This window comes from Lutra lutra, chromosome 17 (assembly GCF_902655055.1).
Source record: "Lutra lutra chromosome 17, mLutLut1.2, whole genome shotgun sequence".
Lineage (NCBI taxonomy): Eukaryota > Metazoa > Chordata > Mammalia > Carnivora > Mustelidae > Lutra > Lutra lutra.
The window spans coordinates 41,906,852-41,926,700 of NC_062294.1; the positions used below are offsets into that span (position 1 = coordinate 41,906,852).

The window sequence follows — 19,849 nt, forward strand, 5'->3', positions numbered from 1 at the left end:
GGCTACAGACTGGGGTGGGGGGCTGATTTTCTCGCCAGCAGTCAGGGAAGGCCGCTGGAGAGAGAGGAGGGAGGAGAGGAGGTGGGAGCGGCGGGAGGGCAGCCGGAGAGCGGCACGAAGAGGAGGTGGCGGCGGCGGCGGCGGCCGCGAGGAGGGGAGGAGGCGAGGAGGCGAGGGGAGGGCGGGGAGGGGAGGCCCCGGCGCGCCGCGCCGCGAGGGGCCGCGCGAAGCGGGGGCCGGGGCGGGAGGGGTGGGTGGGGGGAGGGTTGGGGGCGAGAGAGAAAGTAACTCCAGGACGAGACCGGAGCGACCCGCGCAGCGAGCATAGGCGGCGAGGCTGTGCCCGGCGCCCGAGACCGGCGGCTGCGGGGGGCGGGGGCTGCGCCCGAGCCGGATCCGCCGCTCCGGCTCCGAGGTAAGCCCCGCGCGGGAGGCCACCGCTCGGCGCCGCGCACCCTTGTCCCCAAAGTGGCGGCGATACGGAGAAAGTCGCTCGCCTGGGGTTCGGACCTGGGTGGGAGCGGCTGCTTTGTCCCGGTGCCGGACGACGGGGGCTGGCGGCGCGGGGGCACCCAGCACAAAGGCCTGGCGCGGGAGGGGGGGATTGCCCACGTGGGCTGGTCCTGGCCCCGGGTGGACCCTCCCCACGCGGGCGAGCGCCGAGCTTCCGGCCGCGCGGGGCGGGAGGTGGGGGGGGTGGATGTTGCAGGTCCTGGCCCTCCGGCCTCAGTGCAGGGCCGAGCGCCCTGCGGGGCCAGCGAGTTTCCGGGGTCAGAAACGAGCTCATGCAGCTGGGGCTGCGGGGCGCACAGGGCCCGTTTGGCGCCCAAATCAGAAAAAGTCTCTAACGGGACAGATGTGCGTCCTCTAACACCCACCCCGCGAGTGCGAGACGGGGCGGGAGGGGCAGGGGAGCTGTTGGTGGTCCTAGGTGCGCGGGGGTCGGAGGCCGAGCGCGGGCCGCACGGAGACGCGGTGGCCGCCTTCGGCTCTGGCTGCCCGCGGGTACTCCCTGACCTAGACGCGTGCACGGGGCACACACTCGAAAACGCCCCTCTCCCGTAGCCGAAACGCCTTCCCGTCCTCCCGCGCCCCCCACCTCGAGTGCAGAAAGATAAGCTTCAAGTTTTCACTCTGTGTCTCAAATGTGCATGAAGGAATTTAACTGCACGAGTGAATAACAGCATTAGTTTCAATTAATTTTTTTTAAATCCCGGCAACAATAAACTTTGAGAACAAAAGCGCTTTTACGTCCTTAATTAGGCGAGCTTCCCATCTGTGGTCTCTAAGTGTCTGCCTCTTGATTTAACTTTGTCCTCCGCCCCGCCCCCGCCGCACAGCCCCTCCCCGCCCTACCGGGCACTTCGGGTTCCGTGGCCACCCCCGCCCCGCGGCGCCGGCGGCCTTGGCCCAGCCGGCTCTGGACGCCCCGAAGTTAACTCCGGCCGGCGGGCTCTGCGACGGGGCTGGCGCGCACCAGGTGGCACGTCCGCCCCCCTCCGGTCACCCCCACCCCCGACAATTCTGTAGGCCCCTGGCACTCTTGCCCGCGGCTGGCGCCCAGGGCTCAGAGCTGAAGGGAGCTCGCGAGGCGCCTTCTGTTTACCTTTTATGGTTAAAATAACAGCTTAGCAAAGAAGCGACTTCACGAAGAAGCGATTTAGTGAAATCGTCTCAAGCTGCCGCAGCTCAGCCAGTTTAATCACCCCCAGAGAGCTGAACAACTGCGAGCACAATGGGACACAAAATCATTTTGTGTGTAAATGAGCGTGGCATTCTGCTCGCTTCCCTCTGCTCCGGCGGGCGGGGCTCGGCGGCGGCGGCGGCGGCGGCGGCGGGCGGGCGCGGGACCCGGGGCTCCCACCGCAGCTCCGAGAAGCGGGTCAATACCTAGCCAGTTTGGCATCCTGCAGGCCCCGGGGCACACACCACACCGCGGAGGCCCCTGCAACAGGCGGTCTGGGCGAGCCTCTGAAGGGCCCCCGGCGCGCTGGGGCTGGGTCGTGGGGTCGTGGGTTTGCTGGTGGTGTTGAGGGACTGAACTTGTGTCTCTTACTGCACCCACGTTTGTGTTTCTGACCGCAGCAGTGGTGTCCGGGAAAGGTCGTTGTCCAGCACAGATGCGTTTGCCCGAGGCAGCACAAGAGGTTCTGGTCGAGGCGTAAAGCCTGGGGCTTCCAATGGTGAGTTTCTGGTTTGCCGTGAACATCAGGTTGTGCTTGTGATGGAGAAGAGGCTTGGGTGAGAACAGGACTGAAGAGCTTCTGTAAGGGGTAGTTGGTGTTAAATGTCACTTTGAGTCATGTTCCTGGTAGTTGGGAAAACATTGCGCAGTCCGCTTTGATAGAATTTCCATCGGAATTCCTTCCAGCAGTTTATCCCCAGTGTGGCTTTCCTTCTGACTCCTCCCCCAGCAGAGCCTCCCAGGCCCGGATAACCCATCCTGAGGTCTGTTTTGGTCTCTCAGAACTTCCTTGAGATAAGCGACCTGCTTTTCTTTTTGGAGCTGGCCAGAAGTCAGGAATGCCACAACAGCAGACCCTGAGTAGCCCCCAGTGAGAGTCTAAATTAGACCTCGATGTCTAATACCAACCCCCACCCCCACCCCAGTTTCGTGTCAGGGAACCTGCCAGGACACCCAGGGCAGAACAAATCCTGGGAGAGGAACCTTACTTCAATTGACAGGATTGATGATGCTCATTGGACCTTGGTCCAGGTTTTAAAATTGGAGGTTGGATTTCAAGACACAAGTCAAGGTTAGGATTTCAAGACAGATAAGTCCAGGTTAGGCTTGTGGGGGCACCAGCGTGTGTGAGATCAGTGGGTGGGTGTGGGTGTTCACTGTGCCCCCCCAAGAGACAGCCTCAAGTCCATGCAAGGAACTGCGTAGACCTGTACCCCTTCTACAGTGTCCGAGGATGGCTTCTAGCGACTGAGGGACAGTCTTATTTCAGGTGGTCGTGGCATAGAGGAAGATCCCTAAGTGACTGGGGAGGAGCAGGAGACAGGGTCCATTTGCTGAGCTGCTGTCTGTTTCCTTCTGGCCAGCTCTCTAATGCCTTGGGGGGGGGGTGTGATCCTGAGGGGGTCTGGAATACATTAGGCACAGACAAGACTGTTCTGTGGGTCTGGGAAGCAACTGCAGAGGTGCGGGCTAGGCAAACAAAGGCAAGTTTCCTCTCTCAGGCGCCCTAGGGAAGAGGTGGCTTCCTCCATGACTTTCGCTCTCCCCCTGGCTTCTGCCAAGGAAGGCTGCCCTGGGTCCGGCCATTCACAAACTGCATCTTAACCACGGTGGAGACGGTGTTCAGAGAGGTCCCGGGCTCCCCAGCTCCTGGAGGGTGAGGGATCCTCCCTGAGCTGTGGTCCACGGGGCTCTCTGCTGATGCAAGAGGAGACACGCTTGGTAACGTGGCTCTGAACCAAAATACCAGGAAAATCAGATTTGTTCTGAGACATTGTGGGGCAATAATGGTGAGCATATGCTTCAGCGCTGTCATTAACTGAATTAGCAGACGTGGAGCTGCCCAGAAAACACGTGTGTGAGTGTGTGTATGTGTGAGTGTGTGCACATGTGCATGTGCGTGCGTGTGCGTGTAAGCTGCTCTGGCTTTGGAGCGTGGGGACAGGGTAGTGGCGGGTGGAATCTGGAGAGGGCTGTGTGGTGTGGGGCTCCCCGGGAAGCACAGGCAGAAAGGAACCCGGGCAGCCACGACTACTGAGGAGTAAAAGCCCTGGTCTTGTCGGTGCTCCCCACAGATACTCTGGGCAATGATGGAAGCCTAGATGCCTCACCGCAAGGAGCGGCCGAGCGGGTCCTCGCTTCACGCCCACAGCAGCGCCGGCACTGCGGTGAGAGCCAGCAGGGTGGGCTGGGGCAGCGGCCGGTGGCCCCCTCCCTACCGTTTTCCCCAGCGTCTGCCTGCTCACCGGCCACCCGTCCTCTCGGCCGCCACCTTCCAGAGATGGCTGTTGACTGGCTGTACGATTATGTATTTTTTGAAACCAAAATGCTCTTAATTTGATGTGAAATTTACTACATGTATAAAAACCCAACGCCTTAGGTGCTGAGGAAGTCACTAATTTAGAGGTGTCTCGTTACTGAGACAAACTTGCAAAAACCCCTGAATCCCAATTCACAAATTGGTGATTCGTTTGTCAGGGGGTATTTCACATCTAACACATAAGCCCGCGACCTTTAATTAGAATTTTGCAGTTTGTTTTATGCCCCTGGAGGCTGACACCTTGAAAAATTTTTTTTCTTGATTTCTTATTGCTAATAAGCATCTTTCCTTTTTTCCCCTCTGGTACTTTGAAGAAAATGATGCAAATACACTTAATTACAGTGGTGGCCGTAATTTGTCAGCTGAATATGTGATCAGGCACAGGCAGAAGTGATCTGATTAGATCTGTGATCACATTGGCAGAAAAGGGAGTGCACGGCTCTGTGGTGGAGACACTCTTGTTCTCGTCTTGTCCCCATCTCCAGGAGGGAGGAAGCATGTCCCGGTTATCTCTTACCCGGTCGCCCGTGTCTCCCCTGGCCGCCCAGGGCATCCCGCTGCCCGCCCAGCTCACCAAGTCCAACGCGCCTGTGCACATCGACGTGGGCGGCCACATGTACACCAGCAGCCTGGCCACGCTCACCAAGTACCCCGACTCCAGGTAAGCACCAAGCGCGCCGTGGCTCCTGGCAGTATCGGCCGCCTGCTGCCAGTGAAGTCCGTCCCCTCCACCGGCCAACAGGTGGGCTCCCCAGGGCCCACCTGCTCTCCCAGACCCAGGGCGCTAGCGTTTGGGAGGCCTCTCGAAAGATGCTTTATAACAGGGACTTGGGACCCTGTGTGTGTGGTATCGAAAGTGCCAGGTAGAGCTCCTGACCCACCGGCAGAAGCTCCTGTGAGACCCTGAAAGGTAGCAGCTGGCTCCCTTGGGCCAGGCGGAGGGGTGGGGAGCAGCTAGGAGCTCCAGGATGTTCAGGCGCCTCCAGAGCTGTGGGCCAGCAGGAGCCTCATACCCCCATCAGCACACCAAGGATCTCTGACCTAGAGCCTCCCAACAGGGCCCCTTGTGCGCTCCGCCCAGCTCCCTGGAGCTCCTGGCCCCGCTGGTGGGAGGCGCTAGGTGCTGCAGGCTCCCCAGCTCCTGCTGCTGGGGCATGACCCTCCCAGGGGCAGCCCTGGTTTCCTGTCCGCATGGCAGCAGGGCTGACCGGAGCTGGGATGGGTCTCCGTGCATCTATCTCCTGAGGGTGATGCAGTGTGCTGTTCACAGAGCCCATGCCGGCTTGCTCCTGGCACAGGGAGGCCGCCGCCATGGAGGGCAGAGCAGTGGGAGGGCTGAGGCTGTAGGGTATCGCCCTTGTTTTATACATTAAAAAAAAAAAACAAAAAACCAAGAGGAGTTAATTAATCCCCAGACACTGAGGGATCATTTCTGGGAAGGTTTCTCATCGGTCTGCCTTGTCACTAGTGCTGTGGCTCAGCGCAGAGACCTGGACACCTGGCCTCTGGAGCAGGCGGGGCTGGAACTCTCCATGGGGGCAGGAAGGCTCCCTCGAGGTGCCTGAGCTGGAGGTGGAGATAGCGTCCAGTTGGGAATCTGGGGAGTCCAGGGTACAGGTGGTGGTTGGGCTCATTCTCTCGGCCCAACAGCGGCCAGGCCTGGGGCGCCTGTGAACTTGGGACCTGGCAGGGGCAGTGGCCACGAGGCCACACTGGCAGCGCCAGCCAGCGTGCTCTCTTGCGGAGCTCTGTCTAGGATGGGAGATGGATTCTGCTTATTTAATTTCAATTTTGCCTTCTGCGGCATTCCCGAGTTGTTCGAGATAGATCATCCCTTAATCGGTTGACGACGTTTGTGAGTGAAATTCATAAAACCCTTGCCCACAACCTCTCTGAAGAGTGTTTCTTGAAATCAGACACTTGCCTTTCTAGAGTAATCACAGCTCAGGCCTGCGGGGAATGGCCGCCTCGTTCTTGTCTTCAGGCTGCTGCCTGGGATCAGCAGGGGTAGGGGGCAGCCCTCCCCCTCCCCATACCCACAGCGGAGCTCCTCCTTGCCCAGCATCCTGCTCTGCAGAGGGGGCAGGCCCTCTCATTGAGGGGGGCCGAGGCCCCCTGTGATCCCATGATCTGGCGTGTGGGACCCTCAGCCTGCAGGACGTGCCCAGAGGGGGTGGCGATCTGCATTCTTTCCCCGGGGCAGGGGCTCAGAGATGAATCTGTCATTCTTGCCCGGATGGCTTCTGGCTCAGGGAAGAGCTGCTCCCTGGGCCTGAAGCTTTGGCCTAGAGGCCAAGGAGTAGCGTGACCCGTAGGACAGTCAGGGGACAGTGGGTCAGGCCACCGCGGGCCGGGCCTGGGAAGCGAGTTGGACAGCTGTGCTGGCAGGAACCCCTTGTCCTTCTTTAAGTGAATCATTAAAATGAAAAAGGTTTTTTTTCACCCAATCTGGAAACCAAGATCAGCCCCTCACCCAGTGGCACTGATGTGTGAGTCAGCAAGAGAGGGAGCAGTGAGAGAGCTAAGGTCACCCCAGGGAGCTTCTGGATGTCAGGCAAGTCCCACCCTCGCGGTGCCGTGAGACTGGGGGCCTGTTGCCCCACAGCCGTGGCTGGGCTCCTCGGCGGGGGGGCTCCCTGAGCAGGGATCAGGCGCGGCCACTGGCCGGCCCGGCGTTGCCATTATCCTGCAGCCAGAAAAAGCAAAGCACGGCTGCCCAGGGCTGCTACCTTCACAGTCCCAAGCTGGGTCCATGCTGGCTCTGGGAAGCAGCCAATTAAGCCAGGAGCTCCAGAACTTACACTTAAAACCTTCCACTGAAACATGCAGGGAATTGGAGCCAAAGCTTTAAAAAAAAAAAAAAAGGCTTCTGTCAGGTGGGGTCAGAACTGGCCAGATTATTCCATGAAGGACCTCTGATGTTGGCAGCCCCAAACCCTGCAGCCTCCTCACAGAGTGACCCAGAGAAGGAGCTGGCTCTTAAGACCCTGACAGTGGTTTGGGGAGGTGGGGTTGGGGGAGGGGGCTTCTTTTGTGGCAATTGTCCTAACCTGCCATCAACCTACTCACATCCTTGGTAGTCTCAGACCCCGAGGGCCTGAAAGGCCTTTGTCCTTTGAAGAGACACTGACAGTAAGATCTAGAACCAGTCTTAAAGTGAGGCAGACTGAGAACCTTCTAGTCTTGGACCAATAAGTTAATCTAGAGCCCAGCCAGACCTGGAATGTGGGGTGGCAGGGTCTCCCGAGAGATCTGCGGCTTGGGTAGGCCTAGAACAGCGCTTGCCGCACAGAGTGTTCGAACTCAGTGAGGAAGAGTGATGGAGGTTCCACAGGAAGGCTGAGGCTTTGGACTAGCTGACTTGCTTATGGCTGTGGTTCGAGCTTCTTCCTGATAGTGCCACATGTGGGTCCTCTCCTGTCTGGCAATGACTGCCCATGGGACTGGGGCACTGGATGGTCCCCAATCTGATATCTCCGTGCCCATGCTCTGCTGAGGCCAGGTCCTGGGGGCTTCGGCAGCTGGAACAGGCCTTGGAGCCCACGACGCTTTCCAGCAGGGTCTAGGTGATCGCAGCTCTGGTTGCACAGGCCCGGGCTTCTCTATACCTCATCCAAGGCTCTGAGCTGCTCACGTCTATCCGTGAGGCAGCCTTGCCCTCTACATGCCCCCCACTGGGACTGGGGCTTGGCCATGTTCCCAGAGGGAGACTAGGTGAGTGCGTGGCCGCTGCACACAGGGGACAGCCCTCAAATGTGGACGGGCTTTGGGACAGCCCGGCTTTGGGAATTCTCACACCTCAGCTTCTGCCCAGCCCATATGCCTGGGTGCACAATAGGGTGGGGTAGGGCCTTAGGAGCCCGTGGAGCGCACAGAGGACCAGGCTGTTGGTGGAGAGGCGGGCCTCCCCGGAGGGGTCCTCGCCAGGGCAGGCTGTGAGTCAGGAGGCTCTGGCACTGGCTGTGCATCCCGTGCTGTGCATGCTCCGGGGCTGTGCATGCCACGCTGTCGCCGCGGCAGGGTTTTGCCGGTGGGTGGCCATACCTGTTGAAGGGTGTTTGGAGGGGCCACCCCTGAGGGGACCCTGCCAACCCCACGCCCCAAGGAGGGGCTCCTAACTGTCCACAGCCAGGCCTGGGTCAGATGGGCCCGGCTGCCCTGGGCATTAGAGAGGCCCCAGCCCTCCTCTGTGGAGCAGACAGGGGCCAGCAGGGTCTCCCTTGAGCTTCCCGCAGGTCCTGGGTTTCCCTCAGAACCCCTGCCCTCCAGAGGACAGGCTGCTGGCATGGGACCTGTCTCTTCTGCCAGGGTGCGTGCCTGTTTCCACACCTGTGCACACAGGTGCGTGGGTACACACTGAGTGCATGTGTGCATATAGATCGTGGTGCGTGTGTACGTGTTTACACTGCATCTTGTGGGCAGGCACCCTGATGAGCGTGTGCTGTGGCACGCATGCTGTCCCCCCCCATCCAGTCCTGCCTCTCTTCCTCCCCTAGGGCCCCCCTGAGTGAGTGTGTGTGCATGGTTTGTCTGTGAGTCGCCAAGAGTACAGACCAGTGTCTCAGGGTGGTGGGTGTTGGGCTGGTATGGCCTCCGCCTGGGTGTGTCTGGGGCTACCTGGGACTCGTGTGTTGCAAGGGAGGGGACCATGTGATCCCAGGCCCCATGCCCAAGTGCGTTCCATCCAAGGCTCATTCACATGAGTCGGGTGCAATGGGTATGCGGCCGCCTTGCCCAGCCTCCATGTGCTCACTGGGTGTGGGGCGTGGGCCAGGGTATCTGATGGCCAGTATGAGTTTTCTGGCTGGGTCTGCCTGGCAAGGGTCCGTGCACGTGGGGCAAGGAGACTGCTGTGTCTGGGTCTCATGCTAGTTTTCCAGGCCTGGAACGTGTCAGTGGGCAGGTGCGAGTGGCCAGGTGTGTCTGTCTCTGGCTGGGGCTTGTAGGGGTGGGCCGGGTACGGAACATGTGCTGGGGTCCTGTCCATCTGTGGCCCCAGTGGATAACTGTCGTGCCTGGCATGGCCCCGGAGTTCCACATGGCGGCCCCCTCACCCCTGCAGGTGGCCTGGCCCGGTGACCTGACCCTGGCCTCAGACGCCCCACTCTCCCTCTCTCCTAGAATAAGCCGCCTCTTCAATGGCACCGAGCCCATCGTCCTGGACAGTCTGAAGCAACACTATTTCATCGACAGGGATGGGGAGATTTTCCGCTACGTCCTGAGCTTCTTACGGACGTCCAAACTGCTGCTCCCCGATGACTTCAAGGTGAGTCTGCCACCGCCTGCTCCTGGCGCCGCCTCTATGGGGCCATTACACAGGGGATGCTGGGACTTCATGAATGGGCCCGTGGTCGTCATGGCAACGATAAAAAGTTAACTGATGAAGCCGAGGGCTACATTAGTTTTTCTAAACTAATTTTGTTTTCTCACATTTTTAGCTTATTTATCAGGGTGTAACAATGATTAAGCAGCAGCAGTTACCCCGTCTTGTTTGTCGCCTTGAAGGACGGTCGTGGGCCCAAGTTGGAGCTTCCCACGACTGTTCCTCGTTGGCAGCGAGCAGGGGAAACCCTGATCCAAACCAAAGACCTTTTAAACAACGGGTTACCCCCAGGTCCCAGGGTGAGCCTGTCTAGGGCAGCGGACCTGGTTCCGAGAGGCCTGTCTCCATGTGAGCCACTCCACAGTGTTGGGGATCCCAGAGGAAAGGAGCTCAGGCCTGGCTCCAGCTAGCAGATGTCCTTCCTTCCTTCCTGCACCCAGAGGCCCAGTGGCCCTCGGGCTGTTTTGTCCTCCATCCAACTGATACTGGGTGCCAACCACCAAAGTCAGGCCAGAGATACCGGGAAATAGGGGCAGACCTGGGTCCTGTCCCCATAGCACTTACAACCTAGTGGGAAGAGAGGTGTTGAACAACAACAAAAATGCATGAATTCCCTTGCGGGGGCAAATGTTCCATAGAAGTAGAGAGTGTAGTGAAGGAGAACCATGGAGAACCCAGCCCCAGGGGGTTTGGAGGAAAGGATGCTTTTCTGGGTGAAGGAGGAATGGGGCCAAACAAGTGTGAGGGCCTTGATGAGGGGGCAGGGTGGCAAAAAGCTTGATACCTTCCAGAACCAGAGAAAAGGTGTTGGCCTGGGGCTCTGTATGAACAGGGGCAGGGAAAGGAGGCTGCCCTTTGAGGCGGGAACTTGGTGACCAGCTCTGGCATTTGGCATTTTACCCCGGAATGCAATGGAAGGGTTGTGAGCAGGGAATGACCATCAGGTTTGCAAGTGAGAAGGACAGCCCTGGCTGCTGTGTGGGGAAGGATGCTGTGAGGTTGAGGCATGGGAGCAGGAGGCTGAGGGAGGTTTCCTGAAGGCCTTGATCCAGGTGGGAGGCAGTGAAGATAGAACAAAGCAGCAGATTAGATTTCTGTTTAGGAATTGGCCACAGAAGGCTGTGGCGTGGATCGGTCAGGGGTGAGGGGACTCTCGAGGCTGCATCCTGGCCTTTGGCTTGGGTCCCGAGGGGATGCGTGGTGACCCCGGGGTGGGACAAGCTGGAGAGAGTTGCATGAAGTGATGGTGGGGCATCGGGTGGAGAGGTTCTGGGCTGTGAGGGAAAATGTGCACAGGTATCATTTAAAAACTTCGGGAGTGGATGAGAGCAGACGCCTGAGGAACCTCAGCAGAGGGAAAGGGCGGGTCCCTGGCAGACAAGACAGGCCTGGGTCGGGGGCTAATACTTGGCCTTCTCTCCAAGTAGTTGCAGAGGCTGGGGCCAGCAGAGGGAAGGGACTGAGGGCCTGTGGGGTGGCCCTGCTCTGGGGGTTGGGCCTCCTTGCCTCTCCCCCAGGGGTCCTCAGGCTCACCCATCAGCCTTGAGCTCAGCCCCGGTGAGTGGCCCAAGTCCTGGGTCCTAAGCTGCTCAGGGCCAGGGCAAACATGGGTGTGCCTGTGTTTGAGGGGCAGGTGGTGTGAGCCTGCCAGCCTGGGAATGAGCTGCGTGGAGGGGGCCTTCCCGCTCCCAGACGCCTCCTCAGCCTGCCTGTTAGGGCAGGATGGGCCCAGCACTGGGCAGATTTTGTCTTCCCTCAGACCTCACCTCTTTCTCTGAGCTGGGTGTTTATGTCCACTTTATAGACAAGGAAACTGAGGCTCTGGGAAGGTCAGTAACTGAGATCAGAGGTCTCAGGGCTGGTAGATAGTGTGCCAGAAATGCGCCCCAGGCAGCTCTGCTTTGCCTCCCTGGGGGGAGCTTCCCACAGCTCCCTGGGGGCTGTGACCACACCCCCTTTCTCCTCCGCAACCCCCACCCCCCCGCAGGTGAGGCTGCTGCTGTGCTGTGCCAGGCCCAGCCTCTCCTCTCTAGGATTCTAAGAAGGCAGCAGGTCCCCAGGCATAGGCACGGCTTCAGGCTCCACTAGTCCAACCCCCCTGGTCTTTGCAGAGGCTGCTCTCTGCTCCAGGGACTTGAGGCCAGATGGAGGAGTGTTACCCGGCAAAGGCCCACACCAACTGCTGTCTTTTGGGTTAAGGCTAGACTCCTGAGGCTTGTCCGCGTTCACCTGAGCCTCATTCTCCCCATCCGTACAATGGGCACAACCATCCCAGTGCACACTGAGCCGAGGGGTAGCAGCTCCACGGAAGTGCATATGGGGCAGGGCACGTGGGGGGCGGGGCTGGAGCCGGAAAGAGCAGCCCCCACCCGCTGCCCTCCGTATCTGCGCGCGCCTACAGGACTTCAGCCTGCTGTACGAGGAGGCCCGGTATTACCAGCTGCAGCCCATGGTGCGGGAGCTGGAGCGCTGGCAGCAGGAGCAGGAGCAGCGGCGCCGCAGCCGCGCCTGTGACTGCCTGGTGGTGCGGGTCACACCGGACTTGGGGGAGCGCATCGCGCTCAGCGGCGAGAAGGCCCTCATCGAGGAGGTCTTCCCTGAGACGGGGGACGTCATGTGCAACTCTGTCAACGCCGGCTGGAACCAGGACCCCACGCACGTCATCCGCTTCCCACTCAACGGCTACTGCCGGCTCAACTCGGTGCAGGTGAGGGCTCCGCCCGCTCCGCCCACCTTCCCCCTCCTTCACCCCCTTGGCCCTCTGGCAGGCGGGCGATGAGGATAGGTGGAGGGAGGCGCCGTCTCTGAAACGGTGAAGCCCTCCGTGCCATCTTACAGAAAAGGCAACAATGTGTCGATGCATAATTTATGTCCCGCTCATAATTAAATGATGGCGCCTGGGGGATGGACTTAAAAAAATTGATCTGGGCTTTTTTTTTTTTTTTTTTTTCCAAAAGGATGTTCTATAAAAATGGCCCAGAGTATTTTCAACAAAGTGTGCTTCATTTGACACCCAGAGTCTGCCTTTCGATTCAAATTAAACCCGGGCCATGGGGGGGAGCAGGTCAGAGGCTGAGCAAAGTGGCCTGGAAATGCTGACCCACAGCCCCCCCCCCCCCACAACCAGCTGAAGGCCAGCAGAGCTGCCTTTCCTCAGATTGGTCTCAGGGTTGAGGAACCCCAGATGGATGGGGCCTATTCCACACCGGCTCTTCCAGACCCAAGAGCATGCTCTTAATTTAGGCTTAGGGCAGAGTGGACACTGGGGGGGGGGGGGGGAGTCAGCCTCCCCCCACACACACACATTCCACAGACTGTCAGAACTTGCTACTTGTGGGACACAGGTGTCAGACACAGTGACAAGACACCCCCAACCCCCACCCCTCACAGAGGCACAAACCCACGTGGACACGGAGGCCTATAGAGACTCATACCCCAAGAGTGCTCCTCCCCCTCCCCACCCTGAGTTCCCTTGAGCGGATGAGCCCCCGGGCCCCAAACCATCTGGGACTCACAGCTCAGGGAAGCAGGTGGCTGCCCAGAGGCCGGGGGGCAGGGTCTCTGTTATTGAGTCAGGCCTCAGTGAGGTGGGAGAGTGGGGGAGGAACCACATGTCCGTAGAGAGAGGGTTAGGTTCTGGACAAGAAAGAAGGGGCCCCAAGTCTCTTTCTGCCTCTGGATGGAGGCTGTGGACCCCCTAAGAGGGGCAGGTTGGGGTAGCTTTTCCCAGGTTTGGTCACGCAGGGGGACCCTGGGTCTGGCTGCTCCCGTCCCTCCTGTGGTTGCTCAGCGAGTGGTTCTAGAAGCAGGGTGGTCTCTGACCCGAGATCCGAGATCGCAACAGGAGGGCTCGCTCGTCTTGGCTGATGCCCACCTGCCGGCAAGGCCGAGCCAGGCCGGCTCTCTTGCGGCGGGGCCCTGCTGACCCTTCTTTCTTCCCCGGCAGGTGCTGGAGAGGCTGTTCCAGAGGGGTTTCAGTGTGGCTGCGTCCTGCGGGGGTGGCGTGGACTCCTCCCAATTCAGTGAGTACGTGCTCTGCCGGGAGGAGCGGCGGCCGCAGCCCACCCCCACTGCAGTCCGGATAAAGCAGGAGCCCCTGGACTAGGCCCTTCCTCGGTGCCCGCCTGAGGCCGTCTAGCCCTGGGGACACCCCCAGGGACCTGGAAACAATGCTGGGGAGTGCTGCCTCTGCCTGCTCAGCTGCGGGGCATGAGACTGAGGGCGGGGCTGGAGGGTCCAGAACCAGCCCGGGGAGCCCCAGGTATCATGGCCACAGAGCGTGGGCTGCTGGAGGCTCGCCCACTGGAGGACGGTTGATGGGACCCAGAGATGCTGCCGTGGGAACAGTTGCTCCGGGTGCTCTGGTTCTCCAGCCCCGTGCGGCCTTCCTCGAGGTGGGGTCAGCAGAGGCTTCCGGGCCCACGCCAGAGGAGCAGCTCATCCTTCTCCACGCGTGGCAACTCCTTTGGGTCTCCTTGCGTCAAAGATGGCTTATTTTTCTACAGTATTTAAGATGGAAGGAACTAACTGCACAAGCCAGAGGCTGACAAGGACCAACGCTTCTTCATCTGGTGCTCAGTTCGTAGCTGGACGGGCAGCGCCCCGACCCCCACGGCAGAGGAGCTCCTGGGCGCTGGGGCCCGGGTGCCTGCAGAGCGGGTCTTAGAGACTTCTGGTCCCTGCTCCTAGGACAGACGCAAGAACGGCAATGCCTTCGGAACTGAGGCAGGGTCCCCAGGGGGCAGGGCTGCTGGGAGGAGGGCTGTATGGGGGTCGGAGCGGGTGGAAGGCTCCAGAACCATCTGAGACCCTCCCCCTTTGCTGCCACCCTGGGTGCAGGCCACACTTGGTGAATCACCTGACCTACTAATGCCCTGAGGGCTTCCAGTCCTGTCTGTCCTTCCACCTGGGCTTCTGCAGAAGTCTCTCTCCATCCAGACCAGCCACAGGGCCACACCGCATCCTTACCTCAGGAATGGGCCCCATGATAAAGGGGCCCGTATGTCAGCAGCATCCTCTGGGTCCCCAGCTCAGGAAGAGCCGTCCCCAGCTCCGATTTTCCCACACTAATATGCACACTGAATTGGAAGCAGGCTGTTACACTAGCCTGTTGATGAGACTGGGACACAAGGCATACCTGGGGCTCTGGGTTCCAGATTCCAACAAGGACCGGCCCCGAGGGGTCCTCCCAGACCCACTCCCTCCCAGACAACAGGTGCAAAGATGGATACCCCCCACCCCCTGGCCTGGTACCCCTTCCTCACGTGCTGGCTCCACCTGGGTGGGGAAGTCTTGGAGGAGCCCCCAGCCGGCCCCCTGCCATGTACGATGCCTGTAGACTTGTATATGACTCCTTTAATATTGTAAAGATGCCGATGTACAATTGTGTGTGTGTGTGTAAACACATTACGTTCCCAGTTCATGCCATAAATGATGCTCTAAAGTGAATGACTCGCACGCAGGCGTTGTCTCCTCCCCCCCCAACCCCGCACCAACGGGAAGAACCTGCGGAGCCCCCCACTCCAGTGCAGCCCTAGCTGGGTGGGGGGAGGGGCAGGGTCCTGAGCCACCATTATTTATTGCATTTGGGTGTTTCCTCTCTGCTGTGCCTGTCCCCTCTGGGCAGCACAGATTCGGAATTCTGATTCACAGCCCCGAACCAGATGCGAAGGGGGGGTGGGGGGCAAGGCAGACAGAAAATGTCCAGGGGGCTTTTGAACCCAGTCTTAAATGTTTGAGATTTTTCCCTCCCTGGCTCTGGGTTGAGGTCGGCGTCCTCTTAGCGCCCCGCAAAGCAGTAGAAGGTGGTCATCCGTGGCTCAGGCTGGCCCAGGGGTCCTCACAGCCCCCAGCATGAGAACCGCAGGCAGCTGGGGCGGGAACAAGGCCTCAGCATGCGTCTTTCCAGGGGTAGGCCTCCCGTTTTAATGAGTCTTTCTGCGTTTTTCCTCAAAGCCTTTATGCTTTAACCCACGAGGACCCTTTCCACATGCCTGGTGAGAGGCACCAGCTTCCACCTGCCCGAGGAGCAGGGGACACAGGACATGGGAGCACAGGACAGCCTCATCCCAGTGGAGGCCACAAAGCAGATGCCCTCCACTGTACGATCTCATTTGCCGGACAGACTTGCTAGTCTTTTCTGCTTAGCAACGCGTCTACCATCCACACATCTGCATTTTGGCATCTGAGGCTCACGTCTGAGAGCAGGAGGAAGTGTTGCATTTACTAGAAAGGAAGTCTTGTGAATACAGCTCAGTGCTGCTGCGTGTGGTTTTAGATTTTTCTGGTCGGACACCGAGGATGGTTACTGGTGGCTGGAGACTCCCTCACATTTTCAAGTCAACTCTCTTTTTGAATAGACCCCTGTGCTGGAAAAACAACAAAGAAAAAAGTTAATTACCTTCACTGACTGTCACCCCTATGTCTTTACTAATTAAGTAAAATCAGGAAGTCCATTTCACGTAAATTGGGAGATGTCTCTGTCTGTAGAGATACGCTTTGCTCCCACAGTAATGCTCAAATTCTTATAGAGGCCCCATAAGCAGCACAAATCAGTGATTCCTTTAAAATTTTTTTCTGCTTCTGGAATGACTACATTGTACGTAAGCTTTTGATCCAATCCCAGCAGCATAAATGTTTCTTTGGTTCTTCATGAGCCTCAAAACTGATTATTTATGATAAGCAAAACTGGAGAGGGAGCTCTGCCAACCTTGCCCAACCTCTCCCAGGTCAGGGGCGAACCGGACAAGCCACAGCACATGGCTCTGCCAGTCCTGCTCACGTGGGGCTCGAAGCCAGTTTCCAACATTAAGCATCTTTGAAAAAGGTTGTTTTTTTTTTTTAGCTACCACTTGACTGTGTTCCTTAGAATAAATAAAGGCTATTTTATAAATCACGCACGCAGCTCTAGTGTTTTGTTTCTAATCCACGTGTGGAGGCAGCCACAAGAAGGTACTCTGGTCTAGGTGATTCTGAAATCACCGCTCCTCACACCTGGGACTTGGCTTGGCCAATAAATCGGATTCTGAGCTGCCCAAGTCCCAAATCCTAGACCTGATTGGAGGAGCTCCCGGACGACCTAGCATGCACCATGCTGATAGTCCTGAGAACAGGGGCAGTTCCCCAGGCCCCAACCCCCCAGCCCTGATCCCTGTGTTCAGGGTGCAGTGGCCCTTTTGCACTATCTTGATTGTGTGTGTGTGTGTACCAAACCAGTACATTTGGGAAATGGGCAGAGAAGCACAGATATGAGCAGTGAGGGACAGGCTCTCCATTGAGCCCCTGACCAAAGGAAGACTAACAACCGGGCTGAGCCCAGGAGAGCCTAATGAACATAGGGTTGGGGAACTTCCCTTTTTTCCATTCAGGAGGCAGATCTGTGTTTGCTGGAAGGATGGACTATCCACTAGGATGGCCCCAGTCCACTGGCCCTGTCCTCCCTCTTGACTCTCCAGAGACAGGAAAATAGCTAGAGTGACCCTGGAGGACACTACAACACACGAGATTGGAGCTTCTCCTAAGTAGGTGACAAGGCGGGGGCATACAAAAATGGAAGGAGCCAGAGGATCTGCGGTTCAACAATGGACAAGGTGGACAGTGAGAGGGACAACTGTTGGCCAGACAGGGCAGCTGCTGGCCTCGAGCCTGACACTTTAGCCAACGTGGACTGTTGTAGAAACTAATGTTTCAACAGTGTGATGGCCATCATTTCCACTGGCTTTAAGGCGGGTGGGCCACAAACTCAAGACAGCTACATAATGCTGGTCTTGGCTCAGATGTAATGAGGACATGGCGGACCCATGTCCTCGTTGCTTACCCATCCCCATCCAAAGGAGGTAGCTCCATGTGGAGAGAAGGTCTGCCCTGCCTGGAGACTGGGACCCATGAGGTAGGCCTTTCTGGACCAAGAGAAAGAAAAAGGTATTAGTGGCAGCAAGGGGCCAGGAGCAAGACTGGTGCCCACAAGGTTCTAAAATGATCCCAGGGAAACCCAACCCCAGTGAGGTTGGTCAGAAAAGGAAGGTTAATGAGGGACTCTCTCTGGACCTCATAGCCCCTGCCTCAGTCCCTGCCCTCAAGGCCCTGTAAGTCCAAGGGCATTTCTGGAGAGCTGTCAGTGCAAGGGAGACTCCAGCCCCTGGGCAGCCCCTCCAACCCCACCCCCACCCCACCCCCGATGATCATACTGGGAACACTGAATGACAGCTCTCATCCCCCAAGCCCCAGAGCCAGACAACCCAAGTACTACCGGAGCCGAGGTGTTTCTTCAAACCTCATGGCTGCGGGCAGAGCGGGGAGCACAGCTGGGGATGGGCAGGGAGGCGTGGCTGCCTGTCAGGAGCTGTTTATTCACAAGGGACAGAGGCCACCTGTGTTTCTAGTCTGACCCTCCTACCCCCAGTGGAAGGATGTCTTAGACAGTATTTGTGCTATTTTAGAGTCACATAACTTCAACTTGAAGAGTAGGCTGATGACGTTGCTGAGGCTTCAGACATCAGCTAGCAAAAGGGTCCCTGTTAACTACAAAGATCCTTACCTTCCCAGTCACTTGAGGGGCGCCATTGGTGGAGGGCCAGCATGCGCCAGCCAGTGGGGGTGCTTGGGGACAAGACAACCCATGAGACTGAGGAAGGACATTTGTTTTTTCACAAGGATTGTTTGTCTGAGGCTCCGTGAAGTTATGTGGAAGAGAAATTTCCATATTGTAGTTTTCCAGGTTATCACGGCATCAAACACAGATGACCCCCAAATTCCTCGATTTGCAGATAGAGCGAACAACTCCTATGCCAGCACCTCTGTGGCCAGCAAGCCTTCTCTGAAATTCTAATGAGAGACCCAGAAACAGAGGCAGGCACACTCCCAGAGAAAACACAAAGGAGAGAGGGCTGGAGGTCAGCCGCACTTGGATTTTTGTCTTTTATTTCCACTACATCGAACAGCTGGTCCTGACAGCCGTCTCTGGGCCTGGTGGTCATGCTGGACAATGCTCTTCCTCGCCCTGGAGCCATGGCTCGGGGACGTAACAGCTGGGTCATGCGGGGCCTGACTCCCAGGACCTCCTCACACAGACATCACAGACCCAGACGGTCTTAAAGGGCAGGGGCGGGGCCAGGGAGGGGCCGGGAAGCCCAAGCCAAGCGCCTGGGAGGATGCCGCCCTGCCCCTCGTCCCCCACCGCTACCCCCGGGGAACAGAGGTCCCCCGCGTCCCTGGCTGGACAGCCGGAGGTGCGCCACCTGCCAACTGCTCCATCCGCTCCCGGCCAAGCCTGCTGCTCGCAGCCTGTGTCTACAATGTCACCAGAGCTTCCTCCTCTGTGTTCTGGACCAGATCCAGGGCTCCCGCGGAAGCTGCGGTTCAGGCGAGAGGAGTCGCCCCGACAAGGCGGGGCGGGGCGGCTGCTCCCACTCCGGACGCGGGCCACGCCCTCTTGGACGCGAACACACCCCCATTTCCCGGGGCCCACGGAGACACGCCTCGCCCTGCAGCCAAACAGCAGGAAGGCAGATTTGTACGAGTATATACAAGGTCCTGGAATTCTCGCCCGGTTGCCACACAGTCGACGGAGCATAATTGGGGGAGGTTGTGCAACTGCCCGAGAAGCCCGGCCGCTCCAGGTTCTCATCACAGGTGTCCATGAGTCTTGGGATGGGGCCAGATGCCAACGTAGCCACCTTTGGGGGGCACTGATGGCCTTGCTTCGGCAGGTTCTGCCTAAAGTTGGGAAGCCTAGGTCTCTAGGAGCGGGGCCAATGGGAGTGTGAGTTGGAGACCTGGGACCATGCCTGAAGCAGCCCCCCTCCCGAGGCTGCAGCAGCAGTGGTAGCAGCAGCTCCATCTGGCAGGCCAGCGAGCACAGCGTTGCCCCTGAGGCCCCCAGGCAGGACCCCACCTGCCCCCTGGTAGGGGAGAGTGGACCCCTGGGGAGGCTCCACCCAACTCAGGCTGAGACTGACAACCCCTTCCCCACCCCATGGGGCCTGTGCCCAGCAGCTGGCCTGCATTCTCTGTCTCTAGAAACCCCATGGGTGGGTCCTTGCCCTGGGGCCCAGTGAGTCACTTCCCCAAGCCCCCGAGGCCTTCGTTGAAGGTGCCTCCCTCTGCAGCAAAGCCTTCTTTGTTCTCTGGTTGGCTTCACTTCACAACCCTCTCCTCCCCTCTCCCTTGCAGGCTCAGGTCCTGCCTGCTCTAGGCGCACCACCGGCTGTAAGCCGCACAGGGGTAGGCCAATGGATGCCACCTGGAAAGTGGGGTGGCCCTGCAGAGATTAGGAGCTTGCTTTCTCGCTTCCTGTGTCCCTGCCCTCTCCGAGTTCCGGGTCTCTCTCTCGCTGCCCCAGAGGCTGGAGCAGCCCCTACTTCCCTGCCTAGGTGGTGCAGCCTGCATGTGTGCCAGGAGGGAGGGTGGGCGGGAGGTGCTCACTCTGGTTGGCACCACGGGGAGCTGCTGAACTGGCCTCTGACACTTCCCTTGCATCAGGAAGAGTCTTTCTTGGCTCAGACCATTGCAGTATCATCGCTCC

General features: G+C 58.8%; 1 protein-coding gene and 1 long non-coding RNA gene across 3 annotated transcripts; one reads left to right on the forward strand and one right to left on the reverse strand.

Moving 5' to 3' along the window:
- Positions 1-230: 230 nt before the first annotated feature.
- Positions 231-14,775, forward strand: KCTD15 (potassium channel tetramerization domain containing 15). Of its 2 annotated transcripts, none has more exons than XM_047711989.1 (7): positions 231-415; positions 2,086-2,183; positions 3,760-3,852; positions 4,490-4,665; positions 9,126-9,270; positions 11,729-12,034; positions 13,274-14,775. In XM_047711989.1, exons 3-7 carry the CDS (start codon positions 3,787-3,789, stop codon positions 13,430-13,432), a joined length of 852 nt encoding a protein of 283 aa, XP_047567945.1. In that variant the 5' UTR covers positions 231-415; positions 2,086-2,183; positions 3,760-3,786; the 3' UTR covers positions 13,433-14,775. The 2 variants fall into 2 exon arrangements, with proteins under 2 accessions (XP_047567945.1, XP_047567946.1); XM_047711990.1 differs by having other exon boundaries at positions 2,089-2,183.
- A 131-nt stretch (positions 14,776-14,906) lies between these two features.
- Positions 14,907-18,003, reverse strand: LOC125089643 (uncharacterized). The gene is made up of 3 exons (XR_007124005.1): positions 17,864-18,003; positions 17,144-17,225; positions 14,907-15,695 (listed from the first exon to the last, which is right to left on the reverse strand). It is a non-coding gene; the product is annotated as an uncharacterized LOC125089643 (long non-coding RNA).
- Between the last annotated feature and the right edge of the window lie 1,846 nt (positions 18,004-19,849).